The sequence below is a fragment of the Erpetoichthys calabaricus genome, chromosome 10, assembly GCF_900747795.2.
Source record: "Erpetoichthys calabaricus chromosome 10, fErpCal1.3, whole genome shotgun sequence".
NCBI classification, from domain to species: Eukaryota; Metazoa; Chordata; class Cladistia; order Polypteriformes; family Polypteridae; genus Erpetoichthys; species Erpetoichthys calabaricus.
Genome location: NC_041403.2, coordinates 69,826,469 through 69,849,568, shown reverse-complemented (window position 1 = coordinate 69,849,568; position 23,100 = coordinate 69,826,469). Strand labels below are relative to the sequence as shown.

The 23,100-nt window shown below is 39.7% G+C and overlaps 2 protein-coding genes across 3 annotated transcripts in view; both read right to left on the bottom strand.

The window, feature by feature from the left end:
- Positions 1-7,220: 7,220 nt before the first annotated feature.
- The window catches only part of LOC114659130 (calcium-activated chloride channel regulator 1-like), a 257,992-nt gene continuing 242,112 nt past the window's right edge, over positions 7,221-23,100 (bottom strand). The window contains exon 15 of one of the 2 annotated variants that reach the window (XR_007936126.1): positions 7,221-7,566. The gene's annotated coding sequence lies outside the window, so the exon portion shown is untranslated. Of the gene's footprint in view, positions 7,567-7,595; positions 7,779-23,100 lie in introns of those variants that run through there. The other variant, XR_007936127.1, reaches the window with a different exon arrangement.
- Positions 7,596-23,100, bottom strand: part of LOC114659132 (calcium-activated chloride channel regulator 1-like) — a 46,080-nt gene continuing 30,575 nt past the window's right edge. The window contains exons 10-14 of the mRNA XM_028811395.2: positions 22,627-22,851; positions 18,770-19,037; positions 11,230-11,397; positions 9,187-9,414; positions 7,596-8,299 (exon numbers count right to left, since the gene is read on the bottom strand). Coding sequence (XP_028667228.2) covers positions 7,881-8,299; positions 9,187-9,414; positions 11,230-11,397; positions 18,770-19,037; positions 22,627-22,851 — 1,308 coding nt within the window. The 3' untranslated portion in view covers positions 7,596-7,880. The remainder of the gene's footprint in view (positions 8,300-9,186; positions 9,415-11,229; positions 11,398-18,769; positions 19,038-22,626; positions 22,852-23,100) is intronic.

Below are 23,100 nucleotides of genomic sequence, written 5' to 3'. Positions count from 1 at the left end.
CCATTTTAATTCTGAATTATTCTGATGTTAGAGTCATGAATGATGATATACTGTATGAAGGATTGACAGAGTTCCTTTCAGTTTCTGTGAGCATCAAATGGTGTTAGCTTTGCATGAATTTAATGGGTTGCCCACACCTAGAAGGATTGGCAACTGCCTTGAATGTTTTCCATTTGTAAATAATATTCTCATTGCATAATGATGGACCTGCGGTGGACTGGCGCCCTGCCTGGGGTTTGTTTCCTTCCTTGCGCCCTGTGTTGGCTGTGGTTGGCTCCAGCAGACCCGTGTGACCCTGTAGTTAGGATATAGCGGGTTGGATAATGGATGGATAGATGGATAATGATGGACAGATTGTTTCAAAGAGATGATAAACCTTTTCTACACTGAAGAGTAGTAACAACTGCTTCTCTGAGATCACATATTGTGTCATCTGTCCCTGGCATGTTGTTATCAACACTCTAGACCAAACTCCAGAAGGGGTAACTTTTATTTTGAGATGCCACCCCTTCCTGTTATTAAATATTTAGGTACACTTGATTAGCAGCACCTGCCTTTAGTTACTTTATAAACTAATATGGACAATCATAGCTTTCCATAATGATAGTCCTCGGTTTCTAAAGAAAAAATTTCCTATGAAAGGGAGCATTTTTGTGAAAATAACATTGCTGTACTTTTGTGGCATCCAGGGGACTCCGCCAACTCCAAACTTCACACACAATCACACAGTTTAGACAGTTTAGGATGCAAATAAATGTTTTTTTTTCACAATACCTTTCTTTTCCAAAGCCCACACCACAATCAAACATAATAACTCATTCTGCGTCTCAACTCTGACTCAGTCCCTGGAGCGAGATGGCTTCCTTTTATGACAGACCTGGGAGCACTTCCGGAGCCATGGCCTTGTGTAATGGAAGTACTTCTGGGTTATACGGAAGCCTCCCAAAACTGTTGTGATGTATTCCCAACAGCATCATGTGGTGGCACCCAAGGACCCCATCAAGGCCTCCCTTTTGAAACTACCAGTTCTAGACAACCCTGCAGGTGTCCAGGTTGGGGCCAAACCAGAGGAGCACTGCCCTTCTCTCATACTGTGGGAAAAAATGTTCCAAATCCCCGAGTCTATCCATTATTCTTTCATCCCAACTGGGATGAGAATCAATAACCATCCCTCTCACATTGCCCTCCCATTACAGTGTCCTGGCCGGGCAAGAATTTACCACCAATCCCAGTCAGGATGCCAGTCCATTCTCCATGCCACTGTATGTGTGCTGTTTGGAACTGACAGTACAGCATTGTCTTGCAGCACAATCTTCATGCAAATCTATTCCACATCACCGTTACAATATTGGTACAGCAGTATTTGTTTTTTCTCCTTACTTGTGCATAACAAGGATATCTTTGACTCTCAACTTTAGCAGTATTTTTGAAAGATAATAAAATGTAAGACATTTCAAATTTCTTTTCAAATATTTAATACTTAAAAATACAATAAAACAACTTGCAGAACACATTGTTTTCATTTGTTGTCTATTACGAAGCATTTAGGTTCTACTCAGGATTATGAAATGCCATACTGTATTACAAAATGCTATAAGTTTTTGTAATGAAGTTTGGACGGCTGATATGTGTGCTTCAGAAGAGAAAAAAAAAACAAAACATAAATGCCTCTGCCCTAGTGCCATAACACCTTCCTTCCTCTCCAACATTTCATTTGGTCTAACTCTGACTACTGATTTTCTGCCTTAGGTGAACACCACTTTGCATTCTGTCTTATTTTAAATATCTATAAATATTTTAAATATCGTGCATCCGGCGCCGCCGTGAGTGGCAGCCTTTTCAGCAGCTCCGTGTATGACTGTATATGTATGTGTACTTTTTTACTTTTATTTTTCTATGTTTATTTATTGATCACTCCTATTACTTTATTTTATGTGGATTCCTTCCCTGGACACACTTACTTTTACAACGTGGGCATGGATTTTTACACGCCGAGACTCGCCTATTCAAGTACTCAACTTCGGGCGTTGAGAACAAATGCCAGTGCCGGTGTGGTTCCCTATTTACCCGATGAGGTAAGAAGGCGGTATCGTGGCAGCAGAGCCGGCACTAAGCTAAAAAAGAAGCGGCTTGCGAGAAAGTGGCGTTTCAAGCCTTCGGTGCCTTCTGTGATTCTGGGGAATGTAAACTCAATCTTAAATAAGATCGATGAACTGGCTGCGCTGGTGAAAAATGTAAGGACCTACAGAGAATGCAGTTTGTTGTGTTTTTGTGAAACCTGGCTAAATAACACCATCCCAGATGCCAACGTGGAGCTACCCGGGTTTAGCACAGTTAGAGCGGACAGAGATGCAAGTACCTGTGGTAAGCACAAAGGAGGAGGACTCGCTCTCTATGTTAATACACGGTGGTGTCACTCTGGACATGTTAACGTCAAAATCTCCACTTGCTGCAGGGATATCGAACTGTTGGCCGTAAGTTTACGTCCCTACTATTTGCCCAGAGAGTTTGGACATGTCATTGTTGTTATTGTATACATTCCTCCTCGGGCGGACGTGGAGTCAGCGAGTGACATCATCCATTCTGCTGTTGCTAAGTTACAAACGCAGCACCCTGAGGCGCTTGTGCTAATCGCTGGAGACTTTAACCATGTGACGCTGGACAAAACATTACCTGCATTCTCCCAGTATGTGCACTGTAACACCCGGGGAAATAAGACTATTGATTTACTGTATGCAAACGTTAAAGACGCATACAGTGCCACCCCGCTGCCTGCGCTTGGGAAAGCAGATCATAACCTGGTTCTGCTTCAGCCTCACTATAAACCAAAAGTTAGAGTCCTACCTGTAACCACATGATCATTCAGGAAGCGGACTCCGGAGGCTGAGAATACTCTGAGAGAATGTTTTGGAACTACAGACTGGGATATCCTGCAGGGATCTCATAGTGAGAACATTGAGGAAGTTGTTGACTGCACTACTGACTACATCAACTTCTGTATGGACATTGTAGTTCCAGTAAGAACAGTACGCTGCTATGCTAACAACAAGCCATGGATTACAAGTGACATCAAGGGCCTTTTGAATCAGAAGAAAAGGGCTTTTAAAGACGGTGATCAGCATGAGCTCAAGCGCGTGCAGAAGGAACTCCGAGTCCAACTCAGGGCGGCGAAGGAGCAGTACAGGAGAAAGCTGGAGCAGAAGTTGCAGAATAACAGCATGAAGGAAGTGTGGGATGGGATGAAGATCATCACTGGCTGCAGCTCGAAGCGGGGTACCACCATTGAGAGAGACGTGAAGAGAGCAAACCAAATGAACAACTTTTTTAACAGGTTTGACCACCCTAACCCACTCTCACTCTCACCTCGGAGTACTGCACCCTCCACACATCCTTCTGCTGATACCAGCATAGGAAAGACATCCCCACCCATAATTACAACAGCGCAAGTGAGCAGAGAGCTGAGGAGACTTCGTGCCAGCAAAGCAGCGGGTCCAGATGGAGTATCGCCACGACTGCTGAAGGTCTGTGCATCGGAGCTGGGGGGTCCTCTACAGCGCATCTTCAACCTGAGCCTGGAACAGGGGAGAGTCCCGAGGCTTTGGAAAACATCTTGTATCACCCCAGTCCCAAAGGTATCACGTCCTAGTGAGCTGAATGACTTTCGGCCTGTTGCTCTGACATCACATGTGATGAAGACCATGGAGAGGCTGCTGCTTCACCACCTTAGGCCACAGGTTCAACACGCTCTTGACCCTCTGCAGTTTGCATATCAGGAGAAGGTGGGAGCGGAAGATGCCATCATCTATACGCTACACCGATCCCTCTCTCACTTGGACAGAGGCAGTGGTGCTGTAAGAATTATGTTTCTAGACTTCTCTAGCGCCTTCAACACAATCCAACCTCTGCTCCTTAGGGACAAGCTGACAGAGATGGGAGTAGATTCATACCTAGTGGCATGGATCGTGGACTATCTTAAAGACAGACCTCAGTATGTGCGTCTTGGGAACTGCACGTCTGACATTGTGGTCAGCAACACAGGAGCGCCACAAGGGACTGTACTTTCTCCGGTCCTGTTCAGCCTATATACATTGGACTTCCAATACAACTCAGAGTCCTGCCATGTGCAAAAGTTCGCTGATGACACTGCTATCGTGGGCTGTATCAGGAATGGGCTGGAGGAGGAGTATAGGGACCTAATCAATGACTTTGTTAAATGGTGCGACTCAAACCACCTACACCTGAACACCAGCAAAACCAAGGAGCTGGTGGTGGATTTTAGGAGGCCCAGACCCCTCATAGACCCAGTGATCATCAAAGGTGACTGTGTGCAGATGGTGCAGACCTATAAATATCTGGGAGTGCAGCTGGATGATAAATTAGACTGGACTGCCAATACTGATGCGCTGTGCAAGAAAGGACAAAGCTGGTTATACTTCCTTAGAAGGCTGGCTTCCTTCAACATCTGCAATAAGATGCTGCAGATGTTCTATCAAACAGTTGTGGCGAGCGCCCTCTTCTACGCAGTGGTGTGCTGGGGAGGCAGCATTAAGAGGAAAGACGCCTCACGCCTGGACAAACTGGTGAGGAAGGCAGGCTCTATTGTTGGCATGTAGCTGGACAGTTTAACATCTGTGGCAGAGCGAAGGGCGCTCAGCAGGCTCCTATCAATTATGGAGAATCCACTGCATCCACTAAATAATGTCATCTCCAGACAGAAGAGCAGCTTCAGCGACAGACTGCTGTCACTGTCCTGCTCCACAGACAGATTGAGGAGATCGTTCCTCCCCCAAACTATGCGACTCTTTAATTCCACCAGGGGGGGTAAACGTTAATATTTAACATTATACATAGTTATTGTCTGTTTTTTCCACCTGTATTATTATCATTCTTTAATTTAATATTATTTATTGTATCAGTATGCTGCTGCTGAAGAATGTGAATTTCCCATTGGGATTAATAAAGTATCTATCTATCTATCTATCTATCTATCTATCTATCTATCTATCTATCTATCTATCTATCTATCTATCTATCTATCTATCTATCTATCTATCTATCTATCTATCTATCTATCTATCTATCTATCTATCTATCTATCTATCTATCTATCTATCTATCTATCTATCTATCTATCTATCTATCTATCTATCTATCTATCTATCTATCTATCTATAAATATCTAACTGCATGCCCATCCATTCACTTTCCAAACAACCTCATTCCAGTTCAGGGTGTAGGGATGCCAGTGCCCACCCTAGCAATAGCAGTTGAATAACAGGGACCACCTCTTTATGGGATGCCAGTCCATTCCAGAGCACACAACACCCTCACACGTACCAGTCCAATTTAATTAACATAATACACACAAATCTCTATGACCGGAGAAAAAAGTCAAGTATCTTGAGAAAAGCTCAGTTTCCTAGTCTGCATATGCAGTCACCAGACTAGGATATGAAGTGAGAACTCTTAGACTGTGAGGCATCAGTGCTAGATATTGTGCCACTGTACTGCACTTGATGTAAACTCTAAATAAAAATAAATACATCCATTCATTATCCAACCCACTACAGTATATCCTAAAAACAGGGTCATGGGGGTCTGCACACAGGGCGCAAGGCAGGAAACAAACCCTGGGCAGGGCGCCAGCCCACCGCAGAATAAAAATAAATGAAAATACTAAATGAATTTAGGTATGTCCTAATCTTTTCACTTTAATTCAATGAATGGAAATGGAATAAACAGGTAAAATTAGTTGAAAGAAGCACATTGATAAGCTACAAAGATGACATAATCTTAAAACTATTCTATACACCTTGCCATTCACTGCTTATGCTACTCATTCAAGCCAGAGCCCCCCCCCCCCCCAATAGTATTAACCTACCTTTGGACACAAAACCACACTAACATACCCCAAGCTGGTACAGTCCAACAGAAATCCCTTTGAACTGTGGGAGAGATCTGGGGTCTCCACTTGAACACAACGCTCCACAAAGAACTGACATCAATTCAGTGCTAAGTACTATTGGGCAGCATTGTTTATGACACAAAACACATAATGAAAAAATAGTACTTCTCAGAAACAAATTCAAATACACATCAGTAGGAATGTCAGAAGGGGACCTTGTTTTTCGATTTCCTGGATAATCCAGTTACTGATTGTGTCAGGGTTGTCTGTGTAGGTATTTGCTGTCTTGCAAAGGAGTCACCGCTTTGAAGTCTGGCCTTGGAGGGTGTCTGTATTTACCTGAAATTAACATGTTTGACAATATTGGTTTCTAATCAGCAGATCTGTACTCATTAATGGTTGGTAACAATACACTTTGTTAACTTGTGTTTTCATTAATTTTTAAACCCAGGAAATTTAGATGTGCCATTGATTAAACTGATTGTCCAGGACTGACAACAGCAGGGACTGAAGGAGATTTAAACTCCTGGGCAGCAGAAGGCAGAGAGGACAGTCCATAGAAAACGCTGCCAAGACACTCGGACAGAGCACAGGGGCTTGCAGGCAGACAAGGGTACCTGGCTGGCACGACGTGAGGCACAAGGATGGCAACACTTCCAGGGAGGAAGAGACAGCTCCACAAAGAGAAGCCGGATGTGGGTTCAGCAGAGAGGGAATCCGCATGAAAGGACCAAGCAAAGCTGACAGATGAGAAATGAGGCGTGCCTAGGTCCCAGCAACACAAGGAACCCAGAGTGGAAGAAAAAGGAACAACGAAGAGACGCTGACAGGGAGACAACAATTTGACACAACTTCTGTAGGGGAACGAGTGTCCGGGGAACAGAGTGCATCCGTGGACAGTTGAACAATTAAGTGTTGGGGTAATACAGTGCACCAACTGGACTCTGCACCACTAAAGGTTGTATCCTCCAATTCTGTTTTTAACGGACTTTTAGAGTGTGGACTGTGTATTTTCCTCTTAAAAAACAGGAAATTAATTCCTGATATGTTTAGGTTTTGTTAGGTTCGTTTACCTTTTTAATGTACCTTATATTGTCTTGTGTAATAGAACTTACTGTTGCTTTTTTTCTGAAATTACTGTTGTGTCTTTCATTGTGTGTTTACTCACCGCCCAATTTAAAGAAACCTGTGTGCTATTATTGGTAAATTTCAGGAGTTCCCAGTCTCTTAATAAAACTGGGTGGCGTAGTCGGATATTTAAATGGTGTCTATATTAGATTACCTGTAAGTGTGACCAGACACCTGTGACAGGAATATATTACCAAATACATACTAAAGAATCAACAATATACAGTGATGATCTTAAACTAAAATATTTGCATGTCCAAATTAGTCTGTTCAATCGATTATCCTATGCTAATACAATATCTATAATTTTGGAATGACTTTACTTACAGTTGGAAATTTTCCAGGAATGTTATCTAATTAAGCTTACTACATAACATAGCATAACATTCTGCAACCACTTGATCCAATTTATGGTGGTGGGGGGCCACAGAGCATTAAACAGCACTGGACAGGTCTTAGTCCACTGCAGTGTCGAATTATGTGCACACCCACACTCTCACAGACAGATGGCCAACTGGATATCACAACTCAACCTAATGCACACATTTTTTGGGATCTTGGAAGAAAATGAAAGCCCAAAAGAAAAATAATTCAAACTCCTGCTTACAACAGATTTTTGGTGATAAAATTTTAATAACGTTCAAATACTGTATCATTAAAAGTACATATTAGAAAGCACAGGCACCAGCATTAAATAGCATAAAATATGGTGAAATATAAGTTGAAAAGGCCAACAGGAAAGTACCTCAGTACTTTTTTCATTTTGAGTGCCAGTACATGATCTTATTTAAATATATCATATAAAGCAGCTCTTTGTTTATTATGCATCTGCGAATATATTTAACTTTTACCTAACATGTTCTTCATCTAATACCGTCATTCCACTATTTCTTTTGTTAATAATGAAGACAATCAGGCCAAGAACAGAACATAAAATAATTGTGACTAAAGACACAGCTAGGCCCACTGTGAGCTTCCTGTTTTGATTGCTAGTATCAGGATCCCGGCTTTTAGGACTTGGATGGTAAATCACTACTCGGGCTATGTTGGACACATCTGAAGCGAGAAGACTTTCATCACATGAAACAACAGCAAAAAATATGGCACTGTTGTTAACTTTTTCTTCCTCTTCCAGGTCAAATGAGAACTCCTCTCTCGATCTCGCTGTCAAGGGAATAATACTGGAAGTGTTGATCTGGGTAGCATTGTGAAAATTGTCTCTCAGGTGCACTGCTTGCTTGCTCTTTCGTATCTCATACTCTGCCACTGAGAAACACAGATAATACAGAATATCAGAATGAGTTAAATACAGCAGGCCCCAAACCTCAGCCTCATGCATTGACTCATTATTCAATCTCATTCAGAAGTCACATTTCATAAAACTGGTTCCAGTTCTGTAGGTAAGATTTAAACTTGATTCTGGAGATTTTTTAGGTATTTGTCTAAGGCTAGCTCCATTGTTCATTATTGTAAATTAATCCAATGAATTCTAAGCAATGTAAGGCAATTTATTTGGTACAGAACCTCTGAGGTTTCAAAGTTACAGTTAAAATGCTCTGGTGATCCACTTTGTCTGTTGCAGTGGTTTGGGAGTCTATCCAGCAGCATTAGCCACAAGGCAGGAATTTTCTCTGCATGAATTTAAACTAATGTTATGCACAGAGTTAGCAGTCAGTCTAATCTGCACAGCTTTTTGATGTTGACGAAACTAAGAGTAACCCTGGTGAGACATGTGGAGAATGTTAAAAATCCACAGAGATGGTCTTTTGAACAGAATATAGATAGATAGATAGATAGATAGATAGATAGATAGATACTTTATTAATCCCAGGGGGAAATTCACAATATACCAGAGCTCAAAAGTATTTCTGGACACTCTAAAGGTAGACTTCTTGTTTATCTGAATTCAAAGCTTTTGTGTTTATAATACTAGGTGTCAAAATGGTCAAAATGGATCTAATGTATTATATTAAACTAACATGAATTTTAAAATGCTTTTTAGTAAAGATTATTTAGTTCTTAATGTTATTCTCATCACCATTTCACACCAACCCCAGTGTTCCATTAAGCTGTAAGGGTTGATCTGGTAAACATTTGTAAGTGGTGCAGCATAGAGAATGACCACAACTTTCATATATAGTGCTAAAAGTTACCTGTGCCTTTATCCATGTCATCTCCTGGAGCTGTCCATGCCAGAGTAACAGTATTATTTAATAATTCTGCTGACAAATCAGTAATTTGGCAAGGAGGAAACACATCTTGGTTGGCAGGAGGCACAACCTTCACCATGAATGTCCCTCCAGATTTAGTTCTGACAAAATCTTCAACAGGAAAGTCTTCATCATCAATAGCTAGTTTTGGTGGGTTCAGGTGGACAGTACCTAAATATAAAATCACACAGCTGAGCATTATAGAGATTACAGAGAGTGACCATGTTTGATCACTTCTGATGAGCCATTTAGTGTAGCCACATCATTAAAAGACAGCCTGCTAAAACCAAAATGGACAACATCACCCTGTCTTGATATTGTATCACACCTTACTAGTGATGTGCAATATGATTCTTTTTGAATTAATTTCGTTCAGTTCATCAAAATGATTCGATTCACTGATTCATTCATTTTAAAAACAACAAGTGACATTATAGTTTAACACTGAGAATAGTATCATAACAGTGTAACAACTTTAACCAGCAAACAATACAAACAATATAAATAGTAAGCAACAAAATAAGTAATTTACAATAATAAAAATAATAATAACACTCTATTGAATTTTGACAATAAATAAATTTCATCCATCCATCCATCCATCTATTATCCAACCCACTATATCCTAACTACAGGGTCTGCTGGAGCCAATCTCAGCCAACACAGGGAGCAAGGCAGGAATCAAACCTCGGGCAGGGTGCCAGCCCACTGCAGGGCGCACACACACATAAAATTTCAACAATAAATTAAAAAAAAAATAGTGTAAGTAGAACCTTAGCGCACACATCACAATAAAACTGTGAGAACATTGAAATATGACTAAATAAAATTATTTTCAGTTTTAGATTAATCTCCTGCAATTTCATTCTTTTATATCATGTCCTTTCTGATGCAATCTGCCATACATGTATCATCAGTGAACTGAAATGTGATTCAGTGTAGTGCAAGTCTCTTATCTGCAGTTCATGAATGAACTTCTCCAGATCAGTAGGGGACATACTGGTCCATTCAATCAGTCAGTCTACTGAGACAGTCATAATCACTCAGTAAGAGTGAACCAATCAATGGGAGGTGCTTGGTGTCATCTACCAAGTCAGTCATTGGCTAGTTGTCGTCATGACCGTTTTGCTGAAACAGTTTTCTGTTATTTCCTGAAGACAGCAGCCATTTAAGTGAAGTTAAGACGATAGCTCCAGACTGCAATATAAAACGTAGTATGCACTGTGCATGCCTTAAAAAGATTTGTTCTTTAAAGTCATTGAACCACTCTTTTTGTTCATAGACCAAGACAAGTACAAAATAACTATTTCGTTTGTTCATTTCACATCATTACACCTTACAGTTGGGCACTAAAATTTCACTAAAATTTAAACCAGTCACACTTTCTGGTTACCATGTTTTATACAATGAATGTGGATCACAGACCTGTTTTTAATGGTCATGATTGAGATTAAGAATGACATATTTTGCACTAAAAATTAAAAATTATGAGTTGTAATTATTTTATCCTAATTAAATTCATTCTAATTATAAACAGAGTACCTGTGATATACAGTAGCTTGATTAATACAAAAAAATTTTTGCTAACACAATGTAAAAAGTAAGCTTTTTGAAAGCTTATACTGTAGAAGTACATGATTAATATTCCCTTTGTTTCATCTTAATGATTATTCATCAATATAAGACAGCATGCTAAGTTTTAAAACTGACTGAATGTTAAAGATATCATAGCATGCTGCATGTCTGTGATGATTTTATTTTTTTCTCCAGCTTTCTGGAGTTTTTTTTTGTTTTTTCTGTCCACCCTGGACATCAGACCTTACTCCTTTTCTATGTTAACTAATGTTGTCTTATTATAATTTCTTATTTTGTCTTTTATTTTTCTTTTCTTCATTATGTAAAGCACTTTGAGCTACTTTTTGTATGAAAATGTGCTATATAAATAAATGTTGTTGTTGATATGAATATCAATATTAATACTCTTACCATTTTCAAGATATCCTTGCACATACATGGCACCTGAGGTGTGTCCAGCTGCTTCCTTAGTTGCAGTATGAAGTCTTGAGACTTGGACTTTGAAGTTGTACCTGCCAATCCCATCATAATCAGTCATAAAAGAAGAGTAAATGCCATCATCTTTGACCAAATCAGCACCTGAAAATAACATCAACAACCTGAATGCACCCCCTTATAGGGCATCTCACTTCCCAGATGTCAAACTAAATAGACCTGCTTCAGACAGTGAGAGACCTTATTTTCATCAGCCAGATTTGCAGCAGAACCCTGCATCTTCACTCTTTCACCATCCAGTGCACATAACACCAACCACATCATCTGTGTATTTTCCTGCAGCAAATATGATAGATTTATTAATTGCCTCATCACATAGCATTCCAAAGCCAACCCTGCCTTACTTTGGCAGTGGTAAGGAAAGTGACTCTGTCCTTCTTATGATGGCACTTGACAGTGTTATTGATAACCACGCACAAGTTACTGAACAGTATAAATATCAAATGTTGCTTGGACAGCTTAAATTACCAAGTATAAATTAGCCAAAGCATTAAGAATTTTAAAGGATATGTATGGACAACTTCGTTAACTTGTCCAGAGTGAAATTGAAGCCACTGAAGAGTCCTGGTAATTGCCTCACCATATTCTGCACCATAATAACAAATATAAGCTTGTCTTTAATTGTTCATTTCAGAATGAGGGTTTGGTGCTAGATAGTCATGTATTGTCAGGACCCACTCTTGGCCCATCTTTGAAGAGAGTGCTTCTCAGGTTTCAGAAGCATTTAGTAGCTATCTTCATTAAAAACAATGTTCCATCAAGCTCTTCTTTTGTCTGAGGACCAAGCCCTGCTCAGATTCTTTTGGAGAAATATGAACAAAGACAAACCACCTGAGGTTTATGAATGGCAGGTATTACCATTCAGCACTACATGTAGTCCTTGAGCCACATTTGCATTGCAGAAACATGCACAAGACCATAAAGAAGGTAATGAAAATGTGTTTGACTCCATTAGCAATGCATTCTATGTAGACAACTGCTTACGGAGTTTGTTATCCAAGTCCACAGCCAAGCAGTTAATTTTTAGATTAAGGAAACTGCTTGCTGAGGGTGGATTTGTAATAAGATAGTGGGCTAGTAATTTTCCAATAACTGAGCAGATGCCTCCAGAAGGTAAATCAGAGAACTGTGAATTATGGTTTTCTCAAGAGGAAGTAGACCTCCAGGAATCTACCTTGCCAACTATGAGACATATTTATAAAATCCTTGCTATTTATCATGACTGTCTCAAATTCCTAGTTGCATACACTACAAGGGCAAAGGAACTCATTCAGGATGTGTGGAAAGCTAACTTGGAATGGGATGCAATTATTAAATCAGAAGCCTTCTACAACAAATGGAGTATGTGGGAGATAGAACTAAGTGATTCAGAACATATAATATTTCCAAGATGCTACACACCTTATTGCACTGATGAGTCAGAAGGTATGACGTAACTTCATATTTTTTGTGATGAATCTGAGCACATTTATGGACCTGTGGCATACCTTCACACTGTGGATAATCTAGGCCATGTTCACGTCAGATTCATAATGGCACATTCATGTGTCACCCTTGTGGAGACCAGCCTCAACACAGACAGGCAGACACCAATGGTTCAAAGCACCACACACGTTTATTTACAGTTCTATTTACAATAATCAGTCCCGCACACAACCCAGTGCATCTGCACCACACAGCCTTAGTCCAGGCCTCTCCAAATCCTGTCCTCTCTTCGCCTCCTCCACTCCTCTCCTCCGACCTTTGTCCTCTTCCACCCGACTCCAGCTGATGACTGGAGGGAGGCGGCCCCTTTTATCCCCACCCGGATGTGCTCCAGGTGCCTCCTTATGAGCTTCCTACGGCACTTCCTGATGTGGTGGAAGTGCCGCATGAGCACCTGGCAGCACTCCGGGCATCCCTGGTAATACTGTATAATAGTGCTGACATCCAGGGCTTCACAGTCTTCAGGGCACCCCCTGGTGGTGGCCATGGGCCCCTATAGTGTTGAGCTTCCAAGCTCAATTCCCGTGGCCCCACACAAATCAGGACAGCTGCCCTCTTGTGGTCCGGGGGAGGCATAGGCCCTCTTCCGGTAACCTTCTCGATGTCCCGGATGGGCACAGCCCCCAGCCTCCCGCCACACCCTGAAATGTCAAATTTCCATGCCAAGACTAGAGCTTTGTGCAGCACTCACTGGAGTTCAGTGTTCCCACTTGCTATCGTCTGAACTCACTTGCATATTAGATAGAGTGTGCCTAGAGCGATTCCATGGCTGCAATAACAGTAACTAGCTAAAATCTGACTCATGTCGGTATGAAGTGTTGGTGGGCACCAGAGTTCCTCAAATCCAAAATTTGATTGAAACTCTGAAATGGCATTACATGGATACAACTAATAATCCTGCAGATGACATAACATGTGGAAAAAACTGAGAGAACTTAATCAGCCTGGTAGATGGAAGGATGGTCCTTGTTTCCTTTCACAAGCAGCAGAAAGTTGGCTGAGCATTTCATACCTTCAAAAGAAGAGGATCTGATGAAACAGAAGAAGTCTGTGTTCTGCAGGAACATATCAGTTCCAAGGCCTAATGACATTTATCTAGATCCAACTAAATGCAGAACTTGGTATAACTTGGTAACAGTTATCTACCAGTCCCTTCACTGGGCAGCCAGTGCTGAATCAGACAAGTGTGCTGTAGCAGAACATAGAAGAGACACAGAGTTACTTCTTCTTCAGCAGGCTCAGTTAGAAAGCTTTGGCGAAGAGCTCAGAGCAAATCAGGAAATTCCAAAGATGACATATCTAATTCCTGCACACCTGTGTCTTTACAAACCTCCATTGTGGTCTACACAAGTTGTTGCCATGATTGTTGATCTTCAGTTTACAGCACAATGGCCAACTGGGAAAGTCACTTAAACCTTTGAGGGGGCTTAAGTTTGCACAGCCTGTGTTCAGATGAATAACCATTGTTATGAATGTAAAGTGTCAAGACTGATACTGCTTCCTGACTTAACAGTTGATACCAAAGATTGTAAAACATTGTTTAATTTTTCTTTTTGTTTTCAAATTTGTTGTACAAGAAAGTTTACTAAAGTCATGCCCTCGGCCAGAAAGAGTTTCCTGTTCCAGAGAAATTTTGCATTACACCATCTTGGTTTACCTACAGCATGCTTACTTGTTTATTGTTGTAAATTGTTTGTTGTTTTGAATCAAATACAAAATACGGGCATTCACCAGTCTCTCATCTCCAGTCATCTGGCCGTGACTCCTGCACTTGGCTTTTGTTTGTTAAACCATGAAAATTACCATAGTTTCCAGAGGTCCCTGAAACCCCTCTTTTACACCTAGCAATGGTTCATTTTTTTTCTCCTACATCAGGAAAATCCTTATTCTCCTCTTTTATAAAATACTTTTGTCAGGACTCTACTCCTGCCTGTAGCTTCTTTCAAATTTATTTGTTTATATTATTGTCTTTTGAGTATTGTTTTGTAATTTAAGTTATTGAATATATTTTTTGCATTTCTTTGTTTTTGAGTTTTATTATTTTTTGTAAGTATTGCCTTGTTTATTAATTATTTTTCATAATTGTGTTGTTCTGAGTGTATATTTATTAATTCTTTGTCTTATATGCCTTGTCCTCTGTATAATGTACGGAAGGGGGCGTGACCCTTTAATACTGTGGCTCAGGGACTGTTCTCAACCTACATAAAGGCTTGAGGGGCTTCAGTACTTCATTGATACAATATTTAATTTTTGGTTGTGTGTTTTGGCTCTTCATTGTTGATTTTTTGTTAAGTGCTTGCATTGATTATCTGCTTTCTGGACTCTCTGCTCTCAGCTTAGTATTTGATTCTCGGGTTATAGACTTGGCATTGTTATATTTTGGTTGCCTTTTTTGCATCATTTTTTGCACTTATTTTGTTTTTGAATACATAAATAAACTTAACAATTGTTAAGGATCATTGTTTTTTGTATTTGAGAACCAGGTGTTTTTTATGGTTTCCCTTTCCATTTTTATTTGAGAAAATATAAGCTTAGTCTTTTTGGTGTGTGAAGGATGCAAAGATACCTTCTTGAGTTGAGCAGCGAGACTTACTTTGTACTTTTTAGGTCTGTGACAGGACGTGTCACAGGAAATGTGTGAGAGGTTTTTGGCTTAGTTTTTATTTTTATTGACTTCTTTTAATTCTTACCCAGCTATTTAACTGGTGATGGCACTCACGTGCACCATTTAAATTAATTAATTGCTGTTTAGTGGCACAGAAAATGAGGAGTGGCCATATAAATTGTTAGGGCAAGTGATGAGTAGGGAGGGAAAAATGAAGTTGAAAAGAGAAGAACTATTTTCAGGTTTGAGGTGTACCTTTCTTGGCCAGCTGAAACACCAACAAAACTGCTGAGGAAACTTTTGCATAGCAGGGATGGTGTTTGCAGACGAGTCCGTGAGAGCAGCATAAGTTAGGTTTGCTGTGGATCTCAAAGAGCGGAGTAGACAGAGGGGAATTGGACAGACACAGGCATGTTGGCCTCTTTGCAGTTACTGACTAAGGTGACAGAGAGAGAAGGACAGATCTGGGGCCTCATGCATAACGCCGTGTGTCGAATTCGCACTATAACATGACGTAAGCACAAAAGTGGAAATGTGCTTACGCACAAAAAAATCCAGATGCACAAATCTGTGCAAACGCCAACTTCCACGTTCTTCCGCTCCATAAATCCCGGTCAGCGTGAAAAGTAACGCATGTGCACACGCCTGCTGTCCCACCCAAACTCCTCCCAGAATTATGCCTCTTTGAATATGCAAATCAATATAAATAGGCCTTAAGCTCAGCCTTCTGTGAAAAGACAATGGTAAAAGCAAGAGGAAAAATAGAAGAATTTCAGCGAATACCAAGTGGAGGCAAGGAAAAACTTACTATTTGCTATTTTAAACAGTGGTATACAACAAAAGGAAGTTGATTGAGTGACACAGCGTGTCGGAGAAACTCGAAAGCTCAAGTTCACAAAGTCGCACAGTGCCCGAAATAAAAAAGAAGTTGTCACATATCAAAGTCGCCGTGAAAAGGTGAGTCATAGCCCACCATCTGAGTGTCATATGAAAGCTTATTAGGGTACAGAGAAAAAAAAAAGGCACACAGTGGGAAAAAAGCACGAAATGTAAACTTTAATCTCTAAATTTCCATTTTAATCACGTAGTTTATTTTGTCATTAAAGTAGAACATCATAAACTTCACCCTAAATTGTTTAATTTACTAGTTTCTCAATCCCATTGTAACTAAAGTAGCACATTAAATGCTTTGTTTTGTATTTCATCTTCTATGTGCTCTGTGTGTGAACCACTACGTGCTCCCGGGCTTTCTCTTCATCCGACAGGACACAGAATCCATGACATTCATGATATTACAGCTCTCTGAATAATGAAAATACTGAGATGTATACGTGATATCATTTTCATGATGACGTTATTAAACATGGGAACACGGTGGCGCAGTGATTGTTCATGTCTCATGCAAGATGCTTGCTGCACCATGCGCAACCTTCGATGAAATACTTTATTGTAGCAGTACTGTCTCTTTCAAACGTACTAACCTCCAATTCCTGTCCTTACTTTTCTTTCTCCAAATATATATATGTTTAATTATTCTATCCATCTATCCTTCCAGTGTCGCGTCAGCACCAGCAAAAATACAGCGCAAGGCAGGAACAATCTATAAATGGAGCGCCAGCGGCTCGCTAGCACTACAGCATCATGTAGTTAAAGTTAAAGTTTTATCTGTATAATATAATAAACATATTTTGCTGCATTTCATCTTAAAAATGATATCGTCATCATATGTAAATACGTGCTTTATAAAGTGGCTCAGGTTGTGCAATATTATAACTGTATCGCAAGTTTACAGTGAGATAATTGTACTTATAAGTACAAACAGTTCTACAAGGAGCACTTGATGGACTGATTGAGTGCATTTAGAGTCCTTGAAACTGTTTCTGAACTGCGAGTTCAGTACAGGAAAGGCTCTGAAGCATTTCTCATATGAGAGCAGTTCAATAGATAGCATGGCTGAGGCAGCGTGTGCTTGATGCTGTATACTGATAATTCTCTTTCCAATCAGCTGCTGTACAGCTGTGATTCACACTCAGATATAGTGATATAAATACTCCGAGTGGTGCAGTGAGTGCAATATGGAAAAAGATGATCCGATGTGGCAACACCTAACGGAAGCAGCTGAAAGAAGAAGAAGGTGCAGTGAGAGTAACAATGCTAAAGCAGTTATGGTATTTGGAATAGTTTGACCATTCTGTGGACCATTATATTGTTCCAGGTTAATTACAACCAGATGCATTAAACTAATAAACAATATGCGGTTAATTTCAGTGTATTTATAAAGCCGCGTCAGGGATGTGGATGTAAGAAAGAAAGGATAACCACACAGGAACAGCAGCGCTGCTTTGACGCTGGGTGCCGCCAGTCTGCAAAACCGAGCAGAGAACTTGCGTACGACAGGGTATGAGCTACCGTGGAAATGTACGTGGCTTTATGCCAAGATTAGGTTTTATACATCATGATTTGAATGTGGAAACGTTCTTACGCAACATTTTTGTGCGTACACACCGTTTATACATGAGGCCCCTGGTGCGTTGCGGTGACAGAGAAGTGGGAGCAGAGCTGGAGAGAAGTCATTAAGGGCTTCAGGAAGGATTTGATGCAGGGACTGTGCTCTGCTGCCCAGGACTCACTATGGACTTTGAGGAAGGATTTTTCTTGGTAACAGCAAGGATAGGTTACATTGTGGTGTTGATTTTTACTGGGATTTTTAAAGTCAATATTTACTTGTGGACATAATTGGTTTAGAGAATATTTTTTCCTTTATTTATTGCTTACAAGACTTTAGCACATATTTGCACTTTAATTTTCTGTTTGAAATCAATCTTTTGGCACAATAAAATTGTGTCTCCATCCTCACTTGGCCTTGTCCATGAATTACAAAATATCCCATAGTAAAAAGGTGCCCATAGTTGCGGCATGGGGTTTCATTGGAATTCTGAGGCCTAGTTTTTACGGTAGAGCTTTCTGTGAATTTTGTGGGAGCCCAGTTATCACACTACTTTGGGAATTAAACCTGTGGCCTCTACTTCTCTGGCTCTCATGCAGTGCATGCCAAGTGAAACTGGTTATCCTATGAATCTAAATAAACATAAGTGCTTCAACCATATTTTTGTAGGCCAGTACAATCTGAGTCCTGCAACATCTTGGTCTACTACATCTAATGATCCCAAGTACCAGGATCCTTGGTGTTCTTATTTAGGAAATTTCTAAGTTGTACAATTATGTTGGCCTTAAGACTAAACCAGTAATCCCAGTCAAACAAAAATAGGCTATCTAAGCAACAAATGCAATACTTTATATTGTATATTATGTGCTTTATAAAATTATGTCTAGCATCTAAAGAGTAGTAATTAAAAGAAACTTTACCTGCTCCATTATCTTGCAGAGTGACTGTTATAATTTTAGTGGAGGCTGTTTCAACAATTGCAATAACCTTAGCATTATGGACAGGCATGAAGTTTTTGAAGACTTCTGCATAAATAACAAGTGTGTAAGGTGGTTCATCTGTTTGTTGTAGATGGGTTTTCACAACAACCGATTCAAATTTTGCACCAGATGGTTGCGATGTTATACTAATCGTCATGGGCTGAGCTTGATTGGCAGTATTCTGTACACTGTAAGACCATTTACCAGTCTGAGGAAAAAAATACAAGCTTTATTTTAGGCAGTAAAATACAGAACATTTATGATTCCCATCTGAAACACCATTTTAACATCCTTGGTTAAAAAGAGAATGTTATTATGACTGCCATTTCACCAAAAAATGAGTTCACTTTAGCTGGGTGATTAAGGAATGTAACTGATGAGCCTGCCTACAAATGAAAGCAAGTAAGTGTTCATATTTCCCGATGAGCCTGTAGCAGGTATTTAATTCTTTTACTTCCTACAATCTTGACATACGACTAATTCTAATTGTTGTTTAAGGTGCCCTTCAGCCATACTTGAGTAAAAGTAGAGATGCCTTTCTAGAAAAGACTCAAGTAAAAGTCTGTCCACAATGTGCTATCTCGTGAGTTGTCTTTTCTCCACATCAAAATTGATGCTGGTTGTGCACTTTGTATACTGACAGCTTTTCTTCTATATTAGGCACTTGGCACACTCTGTGCAGAACTACATAATGCTTTATAAGTAAGAACAGAACATAGCCGTTAAAAGAGAAATTTTTCACAATAAATAGTTGAATATCATGCAAACCTGGTAAGTCTGAGATCAAATTTAGGAAAGCAACAGATTGAAATAATAAAAATATACTAAATGCTATTACCTATTGGAGAAAGAGCACACTCGATTACCAGGTTAGGATAGAATGGGACTACGGTAATGTGACTTATTAAGCTATTCTAAGGCAATGGGATTGTCACTGCTAACAATATTTTCACATTACTTTTCATGGATACTTTCCTAAAAGACAAGCCAGCTCCAAACTGAATATTATACAAAATGAGATAATAGCTCTCACCCAACTCTGAAAGACAACACAAGAGATGGTTAGGGAGACGGACACTGACAATATTTTTGCACTGAAAAAATGTGTTGTGGTTCTGTTGTTTAAAAGAAGCTAATCTGTTTCTGAATTCTCATTCGTAAAGTTAATTTTCGTAATGTAAACACCTAATTACAATTGATTTAAATGAAAATCATTCTTAAACATTCTCTGACCCTAACAGTGATCCGGATGTTTGTTCAACTAACACCAAACTAAAAAATAATATTAATAATAAAAATACATTTTATTTACAAATGTGCCTCTCACATGCTCATGGTGCTACATGGAGATTGGCAGTTAGTTTAATAATAACATTAGTCATCAAACCAAACCACAATAAGACACTGTCCTTCATTAAATAATGTGCTTTACCTACACTTTATCACTTTTTTGATGCTTTTTTATCACATTTTTTGATGCATTTTTGATGTTTTATACGAAGTGAGACACAAAAATAACTGGATTGGTAAAAAAAAAAATTATTAATGACAATTATTAATGACTTACAGCATTCTAAACATTGCAACCTTCTATATACTCCTCCTCCCGATCTCTACACCGCTCCATACGTATCTTACATTGATTGAAACAGTACTGGAAGTCTTCTTGATTGAGGCTCTTCAACAGGCTTGCTGTTTCTGTCTTCACTTAATCCATTGAAGAAAAATGTGTTCCTTTCAGGTCACTTTTGATTTTCGGAAACAAGTAAAAATCACAGGGCGCTGAATTGGGTGTGTTGGGAGGATAACTGAGGACAGGAATGTTTTTGTCAGTCAAAACCTACTTTATGGAGAAAACATTGTGTGTGGGAGCATTGTCTTGTCTTGTCTTGTCTCGCTGTTCGATTTTTTGAACCGACATTATAGCGGCAACTCATGTAGCGATTGTTGTGGAAATATTAACTGGGCTATTCACAGGATATACCTAGCCAGTCAGCGGTTTGAGAGAGCATGTAGGAGGGGATATAGTTCTATGATTCACGTCCGGCCGACCTCCAGACGGTTTTCCATGAAAGCCCCAAGCCCAGTCGGGTTATTTTTGTATCTCACCTTGTATAAATAGTTACATGTTTTGAAGTTGTGACACCCTGGCAGATATTAGAATACATGTGACAAACTAAGTGAACCACAGCACATAAACACACAATTACACTTTGCTCTACCCTGCAGATCAGCCCCGTTCTCTTCAGTGGACTGACAGTGTCTGAGCTCAACATCAGCTCTGAGAATGACTGAGACTGGGACTATGTTGTCCTCACAGGTGGTGCAGTGGTAGTGCTGCTGCTTTGCAGTAAGGAGACTGTGGAAGATTGTGGGTTCGCTTCCCGGTTCCTCCCTGTGTGGATAGCGCTTTGAGTACTGAGAAAAGCGCTATATAAATGTAATGAATTATTATTATGTTGTGATGTGAAATTTTTCCTACAAGTTGATAAATATTTTGTATATCTTTATTTGTAACTTAGGCAAAGCAATTTAATATTAGTGTTACATTAGTGAGAAGCATTCATGTTTATCACCACCCCCCCCCCCATCCCTTTTAGTAATGAGTTTCTTTGTAATTTTACGACAGGGTTGGGGGAGGTGCCTCAAACAAGTTTGGCAAACATTTCTCTGCAGGACTTGCAGTCAACCCCCACAGGAAAGCCAGGCTGCTTAACTGGCAAGCTTTACCTTAACACATGGTTTGGAGGGCAGGTGTGAAGGTGTTATATCCCCCATTGGTCTGAAGTATGGCTGTTTGGAACTGACTTGTATCAGAAGTCTTTAAGTACCATGACATCTTATTGGTTCTAGGGGTTGGACAGAAAACCTATAAATTTGCTTGCTTTACCTCATTCTCTCTCTCTGTTACCAAACTGATGAAAGACCATCTCACACCATGAACTGAAAAGGACAACACAATGAAGAGCACAGCTCGGCAGCCATATTGAGAAAGGCATGCGGCCTGTTCTGAAGAAAGTTGACCACAAATGATGCCTTAACTAGAGACATTTTAAGTAACTAACAAGTCTGTGTTACCAGGTGTTACCATTTATCAGGTTGTATGGTTGCCAATATTCAAATGTACTTTGCATATTGTTATTAATTATGAATATTATCAATAATACATTATTTAAATTGTAACTTAACTCCTGCTTGTCTTTTACTATACCTAATTGCCTGAGGTTATAAATGTAGAAGGGAAGGTGAGGAGAAGTTATATACTACAATACCTTATAAACAGTGGTAAGTCTGTGAGATTTGAGGCATTCTGATAAAGGCTACATATTAATAATACAAAAGGGGAAAAGTAGAGTAATATATTACTCTACCAAGACAAAACAGACTGTGCATAACAAAGTTTCCAGTCCCACAGTAGAAAACCTGCATTCTGCAGACTGCAATTACATAGATAACCAGGGTATTAATGTGCTTACTCAAGGACTCAACACCAGGTGCAAGGCAGAAATCCTCACTGAATGGGGTGCAGGTCCTTCACAGATCACACTGGTGCACAAATATCTACCAGGTCATACAGAAGTACTTTTGAGTCACTGGTGAACCTAACCTGCATTTTAAAGACTTTGAGATGTGAGTTTGGAGTGTCCACAGGAAATCCCAAACTTAAGCCAATTTTAAATTTCACAGAGTGTTTGGCATTTGAACCCAGTATCTTGGACCTCTGTCTCTAATTGTTAAACCATATTGCTTAAAAATCATGCAGTTGATCCAAATATTGAACACTGTTTTTAAAGTACCTTTGCTTTTCCAGGGATGATCAGCGTGCCAGCTGTTGTTTTCTCTTCTAATTGGAAATCTTTGGTTAAATATTCTTTTCCATCTGGATCGCTAATGAAAATGTCTGGTTTGACATCAGTCAGCCAGGTCACCAAGAAGGTTGTGTTGAATCCAACTTCACTGTCAATATAAGTATCTCCAACTAAACTGTCCCCTGGCTCCTGTGTACCTCCAATGCTTTCCAACTGATAAAAAAGTAAGAATCATTGTTACATTGAAACATTACATTTTCCATTACCACTTCACATACCAAAACAATCCAAATATAAACAAATAATCTCCTGAAATTAAATTTAAAGATGTATTTATCTCAACAATTGGTTAATAGAAATTGATGTTTCAGATTGGTGAATTACATATTTATTGATGTCTTATCTCTTCATCCTCCTCACCTTTCCTACAGGGAATTGGTACTGTGGATGAGGGATTTCAGG